The sequence below is a fragment of the Brachionichthys hirsutus genome, chromosome 5 (assembly GCF_040956055.1).
Source record: "Brachionichthys hirsutus isolate HB-005 chromosome 5, CSIRO-AGI_Bhir_v1, whole genome shotgun sequence".
Taxonomy (NCBI): Eukaryota; Metazoa; Chordata; class Actinopteri; order Lophiiformes; family Brachionichthyidae; genus Brachionichthys; species Brachionichthys hirsutus.
The window spans coordinates 2629749-2645399 of record NC_090901.1 but is presented as its reverse complement, the minus strand read 5'-3'; the positions used below and the strand labels follow the sequence as shown (position 1 = coordinate 2645399).

The 15651-nt window shown below is 49.3% G+C and overlaps 1 protein-coding gene across 1 annotated transcript; it reads left to right on the top strand.

Moving 5' to 3' along the window:
* Nucleotides 1-817: 817 nt before the first annotated feature.
* c2cd5 (C2 calcium dependent domain containing 5) lies at nt 818-14937 on the top strand. The gene is made up of 27 exons (XM_068739920.1): nt 818-1027; nt 1383-1492; nt 1641-1727; nt 1852-2023; nt 2112-2207; nt 2652-2807; nt 2922-3159; nt 5310-5470; nt 6753-6841; nt 7219-7327; nt 9132-9246; nt 9340-9438; nt 9523-9634; nt 9720-9799; nt 9867-10053; nt 10170-10334; nt 11005-11145; nt 11236-11299; nt 11415-11476; nt 11742-11840; nt 11962-12051; nt 12132-12210; nt 12338-12430; nt 13169-13270; nt 14300-14493; nt 14580-14726; nt 14804-14937. The coding sequence occupies exons 2-27, from the start codon at nt 1403-1405 to the stop codon at nt 14903-14905; spliced, it is 3129 nt and encodes a 1042-aa protein (XP_068596021.1). The 5' UTR covers nt 818-1027; nt 1383-1402; the 3' UTR covers nt 14906-14937.
* The last annotated feature ends 714 nt before the right edge of the window (nt 14938-15651 follow it).

The following is a 15651-nucleotide window of genomic DNA, read 5'->3' as shown; positions in this document are numbered from 1 at the left end:
TGCAGATATACGGTAGGTAGATGTGTCAGCCTTGATTCTTGGCTGCTAGTTGTGACCAGCCAGGGTGTCAGCAGTCATTGCTCAGGTTTCATAATGATGGTATAAACACAAATTTGGAAACTTGCCTGACGGACCGCCCTGCCTCCCGCATTTCATCATATTAGTTTCTGTGGTGTGGCGTTCTTGCAAATTTCATTTTCACCACAGTCTCCGTGTCTCAGATAAATAAGGGAGTTGTCCTTTGGGATTCACCATTTTTATTGAACCTCAAATTGCTCCCAGTGGCAGCGCCTTGCATGGCAGCAGTCACCCACTGGAGTATGAATGTGTGTGTGAATGGGTTAATGTGAGGCTTTGTAAAGCGCTTTGGGCACCACAAAGGTGTAGAAAGCGCTATATAAGTGCAGTCCCTTTAGCATTTAACAAAGAAAATGGTAAAAAAAAAAAAAATAGGAAAGTGATGAGGGACAAACTGAGGCGATTGGGGGTCCAAGGACTCGAGATGAAGGACATACTTGGAGAGGGAGGTGCAGCAAAAGCAAGGGTAGTAATGGAGTTTATTTGGAAGAATATAAAGGAAATCTAAATATATATTTTTTATTCAAGGTGTTTTTATTTTCTTTTTGGTTTTTTAAACGCAAATATATAAATTGTAACTCAATAAGAACAGATACGTAGGAGCCTGATCCGTACCCGGGTCAGCAGGTGGCGGTAAAGCTCTTCGTAAAGGTGGCAAGCCGCCGATAAAACCCACGAAGAAGCCGAAGAAAGAGACGAAGAAGAAGAAGAAGTTTAAGCTACTCGTTGATAAGATAAAACAGAGAGACGTCTAGCTTGGTCTGGTGTAAAGATACGCGTGTAATTGTACCTGCTGTACTATGAAGCAGTTTTAGATCAATATTACCGGCGCTTTCTGGGGAAATGGGATTTGGTGTTATGGGAGAGCCACGGAGGTCAGACGAGCGGTGGGCAGCACACAATGTCAACACCGCCGCTCTGACAGCGGCCTTTTGACGCTCTGGCCCCGGTGAGGATGATGCACTTTACCCTGGCATTAGTCAGAGAAAGGCTTTTTACTGGCGGTGTTTTGCATAAACGTGGCGCATCCGGAGATTCGCCGTATCACCGTATGCTACTTTCCTTGCTAGCCTTCCTCTGCTGACACATTGCGGCTAATGGAAAGATGCTTTTTGCGTTTGTAAAGGGGAGTGCGTAGGCTGTTTTAGAGTTAAAATGCAGCCGCAATCTAATTTATTGAAATCGAGGTAGGGCCTCTCGACACTGTCAACAACGAACCGTATGCTAAATGTTAAATGTTGTGACGACAACCTTAATTACAGCAGCTGACTCTGACTCAATCTGACTCTTATTGTTGTTCACAGATCGACGTGATATCAAAATCATGCCTGGGAAACTGAAGGCCAAAATAGTGGCAGGCCGCCACTTGCCTGTGATGGACAGAGCCAGTGACCTGACTGATGCTTTTGTAGAGGTGAGAAATCCTGATTTTATTATCATCATTATTATTAAAATGATCGTTTGGGGGTTTTTGGGGGGTTAGTGAACTCCATGTGGTTTTTCAATGCTTTTATTAGTAAAAATGGTATTTAAAAATGTGTCTTTTGCGTTTTATCTCCCAGGTTAAGTTTGGAAATACAACTTTCAAAACGGATGTCTGTCCCAAATCTCTCAACCCTCAGTGGAACTCGGAGTGGTTCAAATTTGAGGTGCGGTAACGCGACGTGGAGCCCGTTTGATTGTGGTAACGTGGATCACGTTTCTGTTCCCGTCTCCTTGAACACTCGTATCCACGCTCGCCTTCGTCGTTCTGTCTCCTCTCTTTTTGTCAAGGTTGACGATGAGGACTTGCAGGACGAGCCGCTACAGGTCACAGTGTTGGATCATGACACTTACAGTGCTAATGATGCCATTGGGAAGGTTTACATTGATATTGACCCGCTGCTGTGCAGTGAGGCTGCTTCTGTCATCTCTGGCTGGTTTCCCATCTATGACACCATTCACGGTACGAGGATAAACTCGTCGGGCCGCTGTAACGTCTCCGCCCCTTCGGTATTGTGCTCTTCATTGAATTTTCTCTTGTTTTTCGTCAGGTATCCGAGGGGAGATCAATGTCCTTGTCAAAGTGGAGCTTTTTAACGATTTGAACCGCTTCAGGCAGTCGTCCTGTGGGGTTAAGTTCTTCTGTAGTACGTTTGATTGGAATTCTGCATTTTAAAATTGTATCGCAAGACGTGTACGGGGGGGGGGGGGGGGCCGTTGGCTTACGGCTGCACTCGTCTGTTTTTTTCGTCTTTGTTTATGTCGTGTTTTTACGACATACTGGAAATCGAGAAAGAGAACTGAGTGAACGAGTGTTCCTGCGGTCTCACCCACGATGCCTACCGAGAGGAAGTGTCCTCCTTCTACTCCTTATTTACAGAATCATGACACAGCATAATATACGTGGTCGTAAGTCGAAGACCCCCCCCCCCCCCCGTACATGAATTGCAGATCGACGTGGAGTGGTTACAAAATGAACCTTTTTATCTCATTAAGTCGTTTCATTTTGTGACACTCTAAATGTGCGTGTTGGCACAATGTCCATGTCGGCGTTTCGTTCTCTGACCACGTGGCTTTTGTCCGTGTCGTAGCCACGTCCATTCCACGGTGCTACCGGGCAGCGATGGTTCACGGCTTCGTGGAGGAGCTTGTGGTGAATGAGGATCCGGAGTACCAGTGGATCGACCGCATCCGAACGCCGCGGGCCTCCAACGAGGCCCGTCAGCGGCTCATCTCTCTCATGTCTGGTAATGACAGCGACGGTTATCCTCTTCTCGTGTTTGGTTTTGGAGGAAGGGGAATTTTGCCGTCCCTGTTTTCCCTTTTATTCGTGTTTGTTACCCCCCCCCCCCCCCGTTTAGGAGAGCTGCAGAGGAAGATAGGGCTTAAGGTACTGGAGATGGGTGGAAATGCGGTGGTGGGCTACTTGCAGTGTTTTGACCTGGAGGGAGAGTCGGGCCTGGTGGTCAGGGCCATCGGTACTGCCTGCACGCTGGACAAACTTGGCTCTGGCGGTGCCTCCAACGCCACCACACACGCACACCCGAGCACAGCGCCTGCTTCCAATGCTTGCAATTCCCCTTCCAAGGACGGAAAGGAGTGAGTATGTTCCACAAACCCAAGCATGAACCTTGTCTGTTTGTATGTGCAAGTTTCTCTCTGAACCTGATATGCGAGAATGCGGGAAGCTGACCAGAGTGCATGCGCTGTACATGCACCGTGCATGCACTGTACATGCACTGTGCATGTACAGTGCATGCACAGTTTTTCCTGTGTGTGTCTCAGTATCTGATTCACATTTGGAGTTTGCTCATCTTTTGTGTCACATACTGTATGTTCCATCATTAAACTAACGACTCACAGCACATCCTGAGACACGCACACACACACACACGCACACACACACACACACACACACACACACGTCCAGTACTCGCAGCCATCCTCAAGCTCCCCTCCTCCCTTTGCTCTCTTAGACTGGTCTTGCATGGCTTTCTGCTTTGCCCCTGCATGTTCTAGTGCTGCATCTCTTAGTGAGTATTTTGCACTATTCACTTCACTTTGTTCCGTTGTTCTCGCCATGACAACGACGACAGAGTGCATGTGCGCCTTTTCTATGTTGTTGTCGAGTGCATCCATCGTTTGTTGCATTTAATGGGGCTGTCCATTATTATTAGCCATTATTCTTGCCGTGTTCGTGTGTATATAGCAGGTTATAAAACGGCGTTCAGGAAATTATGTATTAAAATTGTAGTATATTATTCTTTAAATAAAATGTCAACTTTCATCTTTAAAAATAGGCCTTAGTTGGCTTTTATCAGAGATTTTCTTAACATTTAGTATGACTCGTATGAAAAGAAATCCAAAACAGTTATAAAATAATAATTATACTAATACCAGTAATTAATTTTCATTTTTATTTTGTCTGCATATTATTAATACATTTCTCCTTCTGTATTTGTGTATCTTGTTCTCTGTTGTGTAATCTTTCTAAACATCCTGTTTAGCACAAAATAAAATCATTTAACACTTTTATTTAGAAGTTTTTTTCCCATAAAAAAGGTATACATGATTACCTTTTATTGCGAGAGGCTCCTAATGGCAGCGTGTTACCCGTCGGACAGTCCCTTTCTCACCAAATACAAAGACGTTTTTCTCTGAGTGCATTAGATGAATCCCTGCTTGTTCTCTTGCTCTCCTGCCTTCCCTCGGCTTTGTTGCCTTTGTTTCCTGTCATGTTTGCATCCCTGCTTTTATCTTTACGTGACACTGAGAACTAAGCCATGCATGCGGTTCCTGAAGAACTCCTTTTCCTCTCTGTCCCCTTTTTCACGATATTGCAATGTTGTGCTGTTGGCTCTTGTGTGCGTCTCTCTCTCTTCCTCTATGGCTACATTCGGATTCGGATGTTTCTCACCTACTTATGTCCGAATTGGCCCCTCTCTTCCTCTCTCTGCGTGCGGACTGGCCCAGGTCTCCCCTTGCACACGGATGCCGCTCCACCCACAACAGCCCAGTGCATTCGGCCTGCAACTCCCAGAGACTGTCCCAGAACTTCTCTGTCTCAGTTCCCACCCTCATCTTCACTGGTACGCAGAGGCAGCAAAGTGACGCGATGCCACAGAAGGAAGACGCTTAGCATGCAGAGAGAAGTAGACGGTGACGTTTAAACGGAAGGCGTACAGCCGACATGTTGGAGTGCGGTAGCTCCACACACTCATTGCAGCAATAAAGCCACACGGTGAAAGCAGCCGTCAGAAAAAAGACCAAACAGCCGCTTGACGGTAGCCTCAAGAGTGTTTTGTCCAGCGATTGACGCGCGGGCAGCCCGGTTTCCGGTTTCCGGCGCATCTTTCTGCAGCTTTATTGGCCATTTGCTACAAAAGTGACTTCCGCTGCGTCTTCTGCCCTGAGGGAGAGCCAGCGGTTGCTCCGCAGCCACCCGACCTTTGCCTCACTCTCCTGGGACACGTGCTTCAGCTCATCATCCTCTGTTAAATCTGAACGTCTCGTTGCTTTCTTTAGTTTCATGCGTGTTTGCCTTTCTTTTGGCTTTCCATGCTTGCTTTTATGTTCTCCGGCCATCTGTAGCACCTCAAGCTCCCCCCCCCCCCCCCACCACCACCAAAAGCAAACAGACCTTCCCACCCAATGACGACTGTGAACCGCTCCCATGTGTGCACTCATTGGCTCAGAGGGTGAGGGGGTGACTGACGTGAGTGTGTGTATGTGTGATGTTCTCCTGGCAGGCTGGTTTTTGGTGAGGACCTGCTCTCGTCCTCCGGCCCGCCAACCCCTTTCAGAGCCCTCCCCACCTCCTCTTCCTCTCCTCCCCCGTTCTCTCCCTCCAAGCCATGCAGCCGCCAGTCTTCATCATCAGACACAGACCTCAGTTTGACGCCCAAGACGGGTAAGGATAATTGCCCCCCCCCCCCCTCCCCTGCCCATTCTCAACCATCCCTCCCCCTTTCCTCATTGTGGTGCTACTCTGGTGGTGTTTTTGTTGATTTCCTGTTTTATTCTTGTTTTATCATGGTTGATTTATTTGGTTTAGTAACCTTCTGTTAACCTTTTATAAAATGTTTGTGTAGCCGCGTCCCAATCTCTGCTTGTCCTCAGTGGCCTGTTGCGTCTTTTTATACACATAAACATTTGTTTACATGTTTGAAGACACATCAGTCCTCTGTAACGGTTTTGCCCCCCCCCCCCCCTGTTTTGCTGTTAAATGGAAGCACTGTGTCTCATGAGGGTCTGTTGTTGATCTAAGGTCACTTCATGAGCAGACATTACGGTTAGTCATTGGAGGAGAGGTAAGTGTCGTCAAACTCTGCCCCAAGGGCAAGCCCTAAAGCCCCCCCCCCCCCCCAGGAGGAGACCGGTGGCCCACAAAGCAAGCATCCTACCTCTTTCTTCCCACTCCTCTGCTTCTCTTTCTCTTGGTTTCTCATCTGTTTCTCATACACTGTCTTTCTTTTTGCCCCTGTCGCCCCCCCCCCCCATTGTAAAGTTGCCCGACCGTATTCTTCTCTGTAGCTTGGCTACAATTGGTTTTACATTTGCAACGTGCCGTCTCATGGAACGCTGTTTCCGCTGGTTTGAGAAAGCGTTAGCCCGCTGGAGCTAGCCTCTACCGCAGCTACAGAGCGATTTAGAACTAAGACGTGTGAAGGGTTAAAGCAAAAACCAAAGACGGATGGATGAGAGTCAGCCTGTTCGGTGTCTGTGATTGGACCCCCACCCCCGTCGTCATCACCTCCTCATTGCTTTTGTTTGTTTTCAGTATGTCTCCTCTTCTCTGCTCCTTCGTTCTGTTTTTCTGCTGGCTAGCGGGGCCCCAGCCTGTCAGACGCAGGCCCGGGATCTTCCTCTGTCCCAGCTCCCCAACCCTCTCTGCAGACATTCTGTCCCTTCCCGGTTCTGGCCCGGCCCCCAGATCCAGCACCCCGCCCCCTCCCTCCTCCGTCCACTCAGACTCTGCTTTGCTGAGAAAGAGCGTGTCCTTCACGGAGGACCTGCTGCTGGCAGCCTCTGGTATAGTAGGACCTCCGCGTCGTCAGATAACGCGACCTCGCGGCGCTGTTCACGCCCGGACTGACGTGACTGTTTCCTTTCTTTATGTGACTCGTCAACGGCTTTTACCGGTTTGTAGACCTGTGTGTTAAAACTGAAGGCAGACTCTCCTCTCTGACCAGGAATGGGCAGCGGGGGCAGCGCCGGCAAGGAGGCGGGGCCTCTGAAGACCCTGCTCAGACAGCAGACGCAGACGGCCCTCGAACAGAGGGTACGACCGCAGTTCGGTTTAACGTGCTCTTACACGGTTTGTTGTTTCAGGCTGGTCTCGGATACAAGCGGCAACACAAAGGAACAAACGTGTTTCTCTTTCGTTCTGTCCATCGTTTCATTTAGCAGCTCTTTAGTCGGTATCTTGTTCAGCGGCCTCTGCGTCTGCTCCTGCTCTCTGTCTCTCTCACTTCCTTATCCATCTCCTTGTTTTTGACTCTCCTATAAAAATAAAACGTGGAGTCATTGAGAATAGTCAAAATAACAAATAGCACTAATATTAAACACTCAACGTCGTGTCGGTAAACCCGGTAAACAAAAGGACGTTGTGAGCGGACTGGTCTTCCCGGCTGTGAGTGACGAGGCTGTTCTCTGCAGGAGTTTCCCTTCTTCACCTTGACGTCCTTCCCGGCTGCTTTCCTGCTTCATGCCGGCGGCGTCGTCAGCGCTCGCTCTGTCAAGCTGCTGGACCGCATTCACAATCCTGGTGAGTTCGGTGCACACAGACAGACAGTCGTGTGAGTGTGTGTGTGTGAGTGTGGGTGTGTGTGTGTTTCTATGGGCTGTCCCCGGGCCTTGTGTGTAGTGGTGGTGCATGGCTCCAGTCTGTTGCGTGCTGCTTCTGTTGTGTGTTAAAGCGAAACCCCCGTTGATTAACAACTTGGCAAACATTTTTTTTTTTTTTACCCCGCGATGCGTGGCGACGCTTCCGGGGTGTATTCAGCCTCTCGCCCATAGAAAAGCGGGGCTGACCCAGAAAGCGGATAAAGCGGACTACTTCTATTCCTATAAAACCATCAAATACGAGTACATCGAAGAATTGTTCTGTGTGTCTGAAAGCCGGGTGGGTCTCTTTCAAGTAACTAAATACAGATTATTAAAATAATGTCAAGGAAATATCAAATCCTCAGTTTTAGATTTGGATTGATCGAGGAGGTAGTCGATCAACGGTCATGATGCATTCTCAATGTGAGCATCGGTTTTGTTTCACGGGACCGAAGACACGCTGGAGATCGAGTGCTCCTGTTGCATTTAGTAAAGTCACACTCGAGTCTTTGTCGGCGTTCGGACCGGCTCGTAGCTTTTATTCTTTTCCTTTCCAGCCTTGTTTTTCTCGGCCTCCGTATCGTCGCTCTCTGCCGGGTGACTGTGACTTCCTGCTGTTGTCCTGCGCTTGTTTGTTAGACGATCTCTTCTTTTTCTTTGTCCTCTCTTTTCTGTACTAACGGTGTGTTCTGGCCCAGCCTTGGGTAACACGCGCTCATACAAACTACTAGACTGGAATAGTGCCACTGCAGGTATTTCTCCCCCCCCCCCCCTTTACTGCTCTCACCCACCGGAGGGGATGGCAGCTCAGTGAAGCTCAAGCTTTAAAACATTTGCCGGAACAGATTTTCAAACGTCGTAGATCAAATATCCAAAAACTCCACTTGAGCGAGTGTGAAGCTGAAACGGGATGGATTCAGTGACCTGCCATTCTCCTCGCTTGAATCTGTGTGAGTGTGTGCTGAGCTGAGTCGAGCATGCGCCGTGACCCCCCCCCCTCCCCATCCAGCCTGGCCTGCCCCCACCCCACCCAGTTGTTTACGCTTCCTGAAATGGCATCGTGGTCAAACCTGACTAGACCTGATGAGGCGGTTTAGGAGGTTTACTCTGTGACATGGAGCCACTGACTGGGCATGTGCATTGCTGACTCACTGGGCCGTATTCATACCGGGGGGGGGCGGGGGGGGTGCACTGAAAGCACGCAGGTTGGATGGCTGCCGGTTGTATCTGGACGCTGGGTTGGAATGTCTTGGGAAGCAGCTTATCATTCAGCGTTCCCTGACTTGTGAAGACCTCTGGTGAAGGAATATGTCCCGTGAGCGTGCACATGGTCATGAGCGTGCACGTTGGCGAGCCTCTACCTGTGTGACGTGCTGCTTTTGGTTTCAAGGAACACAACCTTGTGGGCCTGATGCCTGAGCATCGACTTTGCCTTCATCATCATCATCATCATCATCCTCTGTCTCTCATGAAATCCTTCTCATTGTCGTTTCCACAAACGAAGAGTCTTGGCTTTGAAGTCCTAACGACTAGAAGCTGCACTGTTTGCTGATAAATCAGAGCCGTCACATTTTCTGTTTGCACTCGTCTAGTCCGTCGTCATTTCATCATTTAACGGTTTAGAACCTCCAGTTAAGTTTAGCGGCGACCGGCGCCCGCCGTTACCGGCCCACACCGGCCCACAGTGGGCGCTCATGCCTAACGGGAGCTGGGTTGATTCGGGGGGGGGGTTCTGTCTTTCGCAGATGAGCCGGAGACTCGTGACGCGTGGTGGGAGGAGATTCGCCAGGAGATCAAATCTCACGCCAAAGCTCTCGGCTGCCACGCCGTCGTCGGGTACAGCGAGCGCACGAGCATCTGGTTTGTAGTGTTCTTCTGCACGCACGAGAAAATACGAGCCTTTTTATCCGTCTTCTCACCCTCCTGCCCGCTTTTTCCCCGCCCTCCGCACAGCGAGGAGGTGTGCATCCTGTCGGCCTCGGGCACGGCCGCCATCCTGAACCCTCGGTACATGCGGGAAGGCTGCCTCGATGTCGGAGCGACTGACCACAGGTTCTTGTCCGGGGGCTCCACGCTTGTGTGTGCGGTTTGTGGCGGCGGCGCGTCTGACGCCAGGCGGCCTGTTCTGTCCAGCAGGTTCGAGGAGCCGTCTCCCCCCAGCTGTGGCTTCTGCCACATTCCCTACGACGAGCTCAACATGCCGTTTCCCGCGCAGCTCACCCACTGCCATCACTGCAGACGGCAAAAGGTCTCGCGCGCGTTTGCCTGAATCCGAGACGCTTGCACGTTTGGTTAAAAGGTGACGCGTTTAACGCCGAGAGTTGATCTCTAAGGTTCCCGACGTGCTGTTCACAACGATCGACGTGCCACCGGAAGCGGCCGTCACGGGGAAAGGCTGCCTCATCCAGGCCAGGTACGAGTCCCTACGCTCCCTCCTGCCGCCGGGTCCGTTCCGCGCCGTAATCTTCAGCGTCTCTCAGGCTGTGTCGTCTAAAGAAGAAGGCCCAGGGGGAGGTGAATGCGACGGCCATCTCCAACCTCCTCCCGTTCATGGAGTACGAGCTGCACACTCAGCTGATGAACAAACTGAAGCTGCGGAGCATGAACGCGCTGTTCGGCCTGCACATTCAGATCAACGTCGGGGAGAACATGCTCTTGGGCCTGGCTGTAAGTTTTCATTTTCCATTTAGCAGCTTAATCGGGGTGTGTTTGGAGCGCAGGCCGTAACGCGTGCGTGCGTGTGTGTGTGTGTGTGTGTGTGTGTGTGTGTGTGTGTGTCTCAGTCTGCTACAGGCGTGTACCTGACGGCCCTGCCGCCTCCGGGGGGCATCCAGATTGCAGGGAAGACTCCTGGTGATGTCAGCAACGAGCACCACATTCTGACCATCCAGAAAAGGATCAATGACGCCGTCGCCAAGAACAGAGAGATCTATCAGATAAACCCGCCGGTGAGACCGACGCGTCAGAACGCCGTTCGCCTGCGGATATAAAACGCGTCTCTTTCAGTTGTCCTGACGGTGAGGGTCACACTTTCAGCAATAAAAGCCGTGGAGGACATCGTGACGTGAAAAGAGGCTTTCTTTTTTTGTCCACCACCTAAAGTTTTCCGCATATTTGATTTTAAATAGAAAAATACTCGCCTGTCGGATGTCAGAATGATACTACGGGTTACGGACGTGAGACGCTTCTTCTCCTCTTTCGCACGCAGTGTTGTGCCATGTTTCATTTATTCATTTATTCATTTATTCATTCATCACGAGTGTTTCCTTTTTGTCTTTCTCCGGTCATTAAAGAAATTATTTGCCTTGGACCCCGAGGTGTTCGGCGGGAAAAACATGGTACTGAGCATGACAGTGAGACCCGGCAAAGCATGATGAATATTTCACTTCATGAGTCGCAACACTTTGAATGTAACCGCGTAACAGCTGCTAAGCGAGGACGCTGGGGAGCAGGGTGATGCGTGACCTACTCCGGGGTCACCTCATCTGTTTTAATGGATTTGTACTACGACCATCTAGCCTGCCCGTTGACACTCTCACCTTGATGCGTGTGTGTGTGTGTGCGTGTGTGTGTGGGGCTGCGGCTGATGCTCAGATCTTCTCTTCTTCCCCCCCACAGGAGCTGGTGGAGGAAGTGGTGGGCTCTCCGATCCCGGAGCCGAGGCAGCGGTCCAGACTCTTCCGCTCCCACTCAGAAAGCTCAGATGAAGTGTCAGAACTGGACCTCTCCCATGGCAAGAAGGACGCCTTTGTCCTGGAGGTGTGTGCGCGTAAAAAAAAAAAAAGAACGTAACATTTATCGGCGATCGTTTCCACAGACGAGTGTAACCGTTTGCGATCATTTCCGTAGATTGATGACACTGACGCCGTGGAAGACATCCACGCCCTCCTCACTGACGCCCCCACTCCTTCAGGTATGTTTTATCCATCGCAATCATCACACGATGGATCGGGTCGAAGGCTTGTACAAATGCCGTTTCTGTATTTACGTCCTTCATGTCTGTTTTGAGTCCACTTTTCTTTCTTCAGGTTTCTACAGCTGCAACACTGAAGTCATGCCTGGGATTTACAACTGGACTGCAGGAGTTCAGGTCTCTCCTCGTTTTATTGTGTTACTCAATTTAACAAACCAACTTCCTGATATCTCCACCAAATGTTTGTTTGAAGTATTTATTATATTCCCGCATGCATGGACGTTTTGCACATTTGTTTTTTTTTTTTCTGCAACTGAACGACACTTTGAGTCTCGTCCCTAATTCTGAGTGACAATCCAAAATCCTGCTCTCTGTTTCAGAAAATGAGCTCCATTGGTCTCCTTTTGTTTTTTATGTTGTGTTGCTGCTACTATCTTTCCAGATGTTTACATCAGTGAGAGTCTTGAGGTTGAGTAATGCCAATCTGACAAACCAAGGTTTAAACAAGATCTTCACTGACCTTTGTGAGAACCTGTTGAAGGTAAGAAACCTCCCATTGATTAGTTTCTAATCGCGCTGCCACGCTAAACCTTTGTCACGCACGGTTTGTGATCGCAGTCGTGCTTCTGAATGATGAAGTCATCTCATGGTCTTTGTTGCAGAGCTTTTACTTTAAGCTGCGCTCGATGATCCCCTGCTGCCTTTGCCATCTCAACTTCACTGTGGCAGTGCCAGAAGAAGAACTCATACAGGTGGAGAAAGTTCAGGCCAGCGTCACAGTACATTAAAACATCGACTTGCACTGACTTCTGTAAGTCTGTTTGCCTCCCAGGTTGCAGTGACGGCCGTTGCCATGACATTTGACAAAGATCAGACTCAGGAGAAACCGACGGACAAACCCAACGCCAAAGGTGTGTCTTATTTAAAGGACATTTGTAATGTTTTGTTTCCTTCTCATTACTTATACTTCATTCATCTTCTAACATTTTTAAAATATCGTCTTTCATTGATTGATCGATTGATTGTGCGTCTTTTCAGGGGGCAGTGAGGCCGAAGAGCAACTGCAGTTTCCCTTGGAGTTGTGTGCCGACTCGTCGTCCACAAGCGCTCGGACATCGTCCAAAACCTCTGGTAACCTTGCGTCTGTTTTCCTCCGTGAATGTCCTCCCTGACCTCCCCGCCCACGCCGCCTCGCAGCATTAACCGGCCTTGCCCGTCTATGTCCTTCACTGACACTTTAGGTAAAGCCTCTTTACTCACCCCAGCTGCAAAACTCTTCCGAAACCAGCTGGTTATGGTTTGTTCGCCAGGTAATTGAACGTTGGTGTGTCGTAGCTTAGCGTGTTCTGTTGATCGGATTAGGGTTAGACTTTCCATTCACACGGAACACAACGGTGCCCGAGCGAGCGCTGACCCATCGTGTTCTATTTAAAGGTCAATTATAACGTGATAGCTTTATGATAGGAGCAGGGGAATTGACCTAAACTCCTTTCAGTCTCCGTCTAAAACAAAGCCTGAATGTACTGTGTGTGTGTGTGTGTGTGTGTGTGTGTGTGTGTGTGTGTGTGTGTGTGGCAGGTGTCCCAGAGACGACAAACATCTCCTCCAGAGGTAAGGCCCAGTCATCTCCCCCCCGACCTCGCCCTGTTTGGACTTTCCGCCCTTTTCTCGGACAGTTATTCTGCACAGCTCCCAAACCTCATCCACTTTTGTTCTGTTCTTTTTGGTGTCTTTATTCATTTTCTTTTCTTTTTTTTTGTATTTTTCTTCTCTTTCTTTTCTTTTTGTTGTTGTTGTTGTTGTTGCGTTTGTGTATGTTCGGGTGTGTGTGTGTGTGTGTGTGTGTGCGTGTGTGTGTGTTCTCTCCAGCTGCCTCCGTTGATTACGGTTCCTTTGCAGACAGATGCAGCACCTGGCTAGAGCTGCTTAGGCTGAAAGCTCACACCATAAGACGGGGATCAGTTAAGACAAGTAGGACGACACATTCTCTGTGACCACACACACACGCACACACACACACAAATACTCCACACGGACTCACAAGCAAACCCTCACAAACCCCATCGTGCATGCCGCTGGCGGGTGGCGCTCCTTTTTACTTGAGCGTGAAGGTTGAAGCCCCGCCCCCTCAGAGGGATCTACAACCTGCAGCTTGGCTTTGAAGCGCCCGTATCCCTGCTAATCATGACGACAAATCAATTGGAAGCTGTTTGTTGCATTCAGTTTGTCACTGGAAGGACTTCTTTGATTTTTCTCTGCATTGTCGATTGCAAATCTGCTTAACCTGAGGAGACTGCTCATAATTGAGTATTTACTGCAAACACACAGTGTGGAGGGGGGGGGGGGGCAATGCTTTTCTGCAAGGTCTGGTATGTTCAGCCGTCTGCTCTGTAAGTGAAACACACACGTGTGGCTCTGAAGGTTCCTGTTTGATGGATTTAAGCCACGTGATGATGATGATGGTGCATCTTTGTCACGTACGCGCACGCAGCTCGACTCACAGCTCAAACCCCGCTCTCTCTCACACACACACACACACACGCACACACACTGAATATGTACTGCAGATGCTGTATTCACACATGTAAGCATACTCAGCTGCGCCCAGGTCTGTCTGTCTGTCTGTCTGGTCTGTTTAACACGACTGCATGGCATCACGTACTTTCCAGTTGACTGTCTTTCCTCGCCACGGCCTGTCAAGCCCTCCATGATGCTCCTGACACGCCGAACATCTGGCTCGCTCGCGTGTAGACGTGTGTTACTCCTGCTGTGCACAAACGGGCTACAGATTGCATTTTTCTTTGCATTCATGTTCCACGCTCACATTTCTTTCCACTTTTATCAGCTTTTAATTTATCCATTGCTGTTGAGTGTTTTCAGGTATCTCCATTTCCTACCCTTTTTCTATTTTTCCTTCCTCCTTTCCTTTCCTTTCCTTTCCTTTTTTTTTTTTTTTTACTTCCTCTTTGGGACCTCTGCCTGCTCTCTTGGAACTTGCAGTTTCGTCTCTGGAGCGCTCCAGTCCGTTGCCTGATGGACATTCCCGCTCGCTGCGACCCAACCGTCCATTTGGTGGCAGCGCAGTCACCGTGGTGAAGATGACTCCGCTCTCCTTCCTCCCTGGGACGCGCATCATTAAATACCTTGGAATCATCAATATGTTTTTTATCAGGGAGACGACATCGCTGCGAGAGGTACAACTAACAGACACTTGCAGAGGCGCCAGGATCACAAAGCGCAGCCGCACCTTTGGACACGGCGTGTTTGTTTGTGGCTGCAGGAAGGCGGCGTCAGCGGCTTCCTGCATTCGTTCATAGCAGAGGTGTTTGCGATGGTTCGAGCCCACGTAGCCGCCCTGGGTGGGAACGCAGTCGTTTCCTACAGCATGAAAGAATGCGTATTTATGGAAAATCCAAACAAGAACCAGGCGAGTTTCCTCATTTAACAGACGTGCACGTGGTCATTTAGGGTTAATGATGATCCACCCTCCTGTTCTCGCTGCAGGCTCAGTGCCTCATCAACGTGAGCGGCGATGCCGTCATCTGTGTCAGGGAAACGGACCAAGAGGCCGCTCCCTCGAACGTGGGAACAGATGGGACGACATGACGGGGAACCACGGACCTTCACCTCATCTGCTGGGCACCGTTGTCTTCGAGTATAGCCGTCCAAATATTTATGTCTGCCTTAAAACTCGGTTAAAGAGGCAAAGATTTGGTAACCAAGAATGCGCCAAAACACTTTGAGAATCTTTGTCTAGAGTATTTGCGAAGGAATTACTGAAGTGGCTCTTAGGAAAGTCGAGCTGCGAGAGTATTAAAAAAAATCGTTTGCCATCCATGTTGGGATCAAAAGGCTTGTGCTCTTCCTCAAGATGGGAAGTTTACTCAAGCAGGTTTTAAGCTAGAGTCCAAACAACCTGTAATACCATTTTGTTCTCATTAGCTAATTCTAATTTCTACACCTGATTTAGGTGATTATTGTGGTAGTATTGCTCAACGCAGTAGCCTGAAATTTCTTCAGAGACTGTCAAGTGATATTGTGATTGATTGCAGTACTCATGCTTTTACACAGATCATTAAAAAAAAGGTCAGAGTACGGGCATTTTGGACAAGTGTAACACGGTAATGGGTTTTTATTGCTTTATGTAAAATGGCTTCAAATGTTATCATGCATGTAAACCTTTTACACGCCTGCATCTGGAGTGGGTGTGCAGACGATTGCTGGGTTGCGGTCTCGTCATAGAATCTGGAAGAAGCGCCAGCGATGTCGTTTAAAAGTCTCGAGTCTGTCAGCTCTCGCGTTATTTCTTCCTGGTACTTCTTGCAGTCTTTGACAGATCTCACACAACGTCC

What these genes read in the sequence shown, in the direction of transcription:
- c2cd5 (XM_068739920.1), top strand. Translation starts at nt 1,403, where the DNA reads ATGCCTGGGAAACTGAAGGCCAAAATAGTGGCAGGCCGCCACTTGCCT. An exon ending in ACTGGACTGCAGGAGTTCAG is followed by an intron (nt 11,477 to 11,741) that starts GTCTCTCCTCGT and finishes CTATCTTTCCAG; the next exon opens with ATGTTTACATCAGTGAGAGT. An exon ending in TTTGTGAGAACCTGTTGAAG is followed by an intron (nt 11,841 to 11,961) that starts GTAAGAAACCTC and finishes TCTTTGTTGCAG; the next exon opens with AGCTTTTACTTTAAGCTGCG.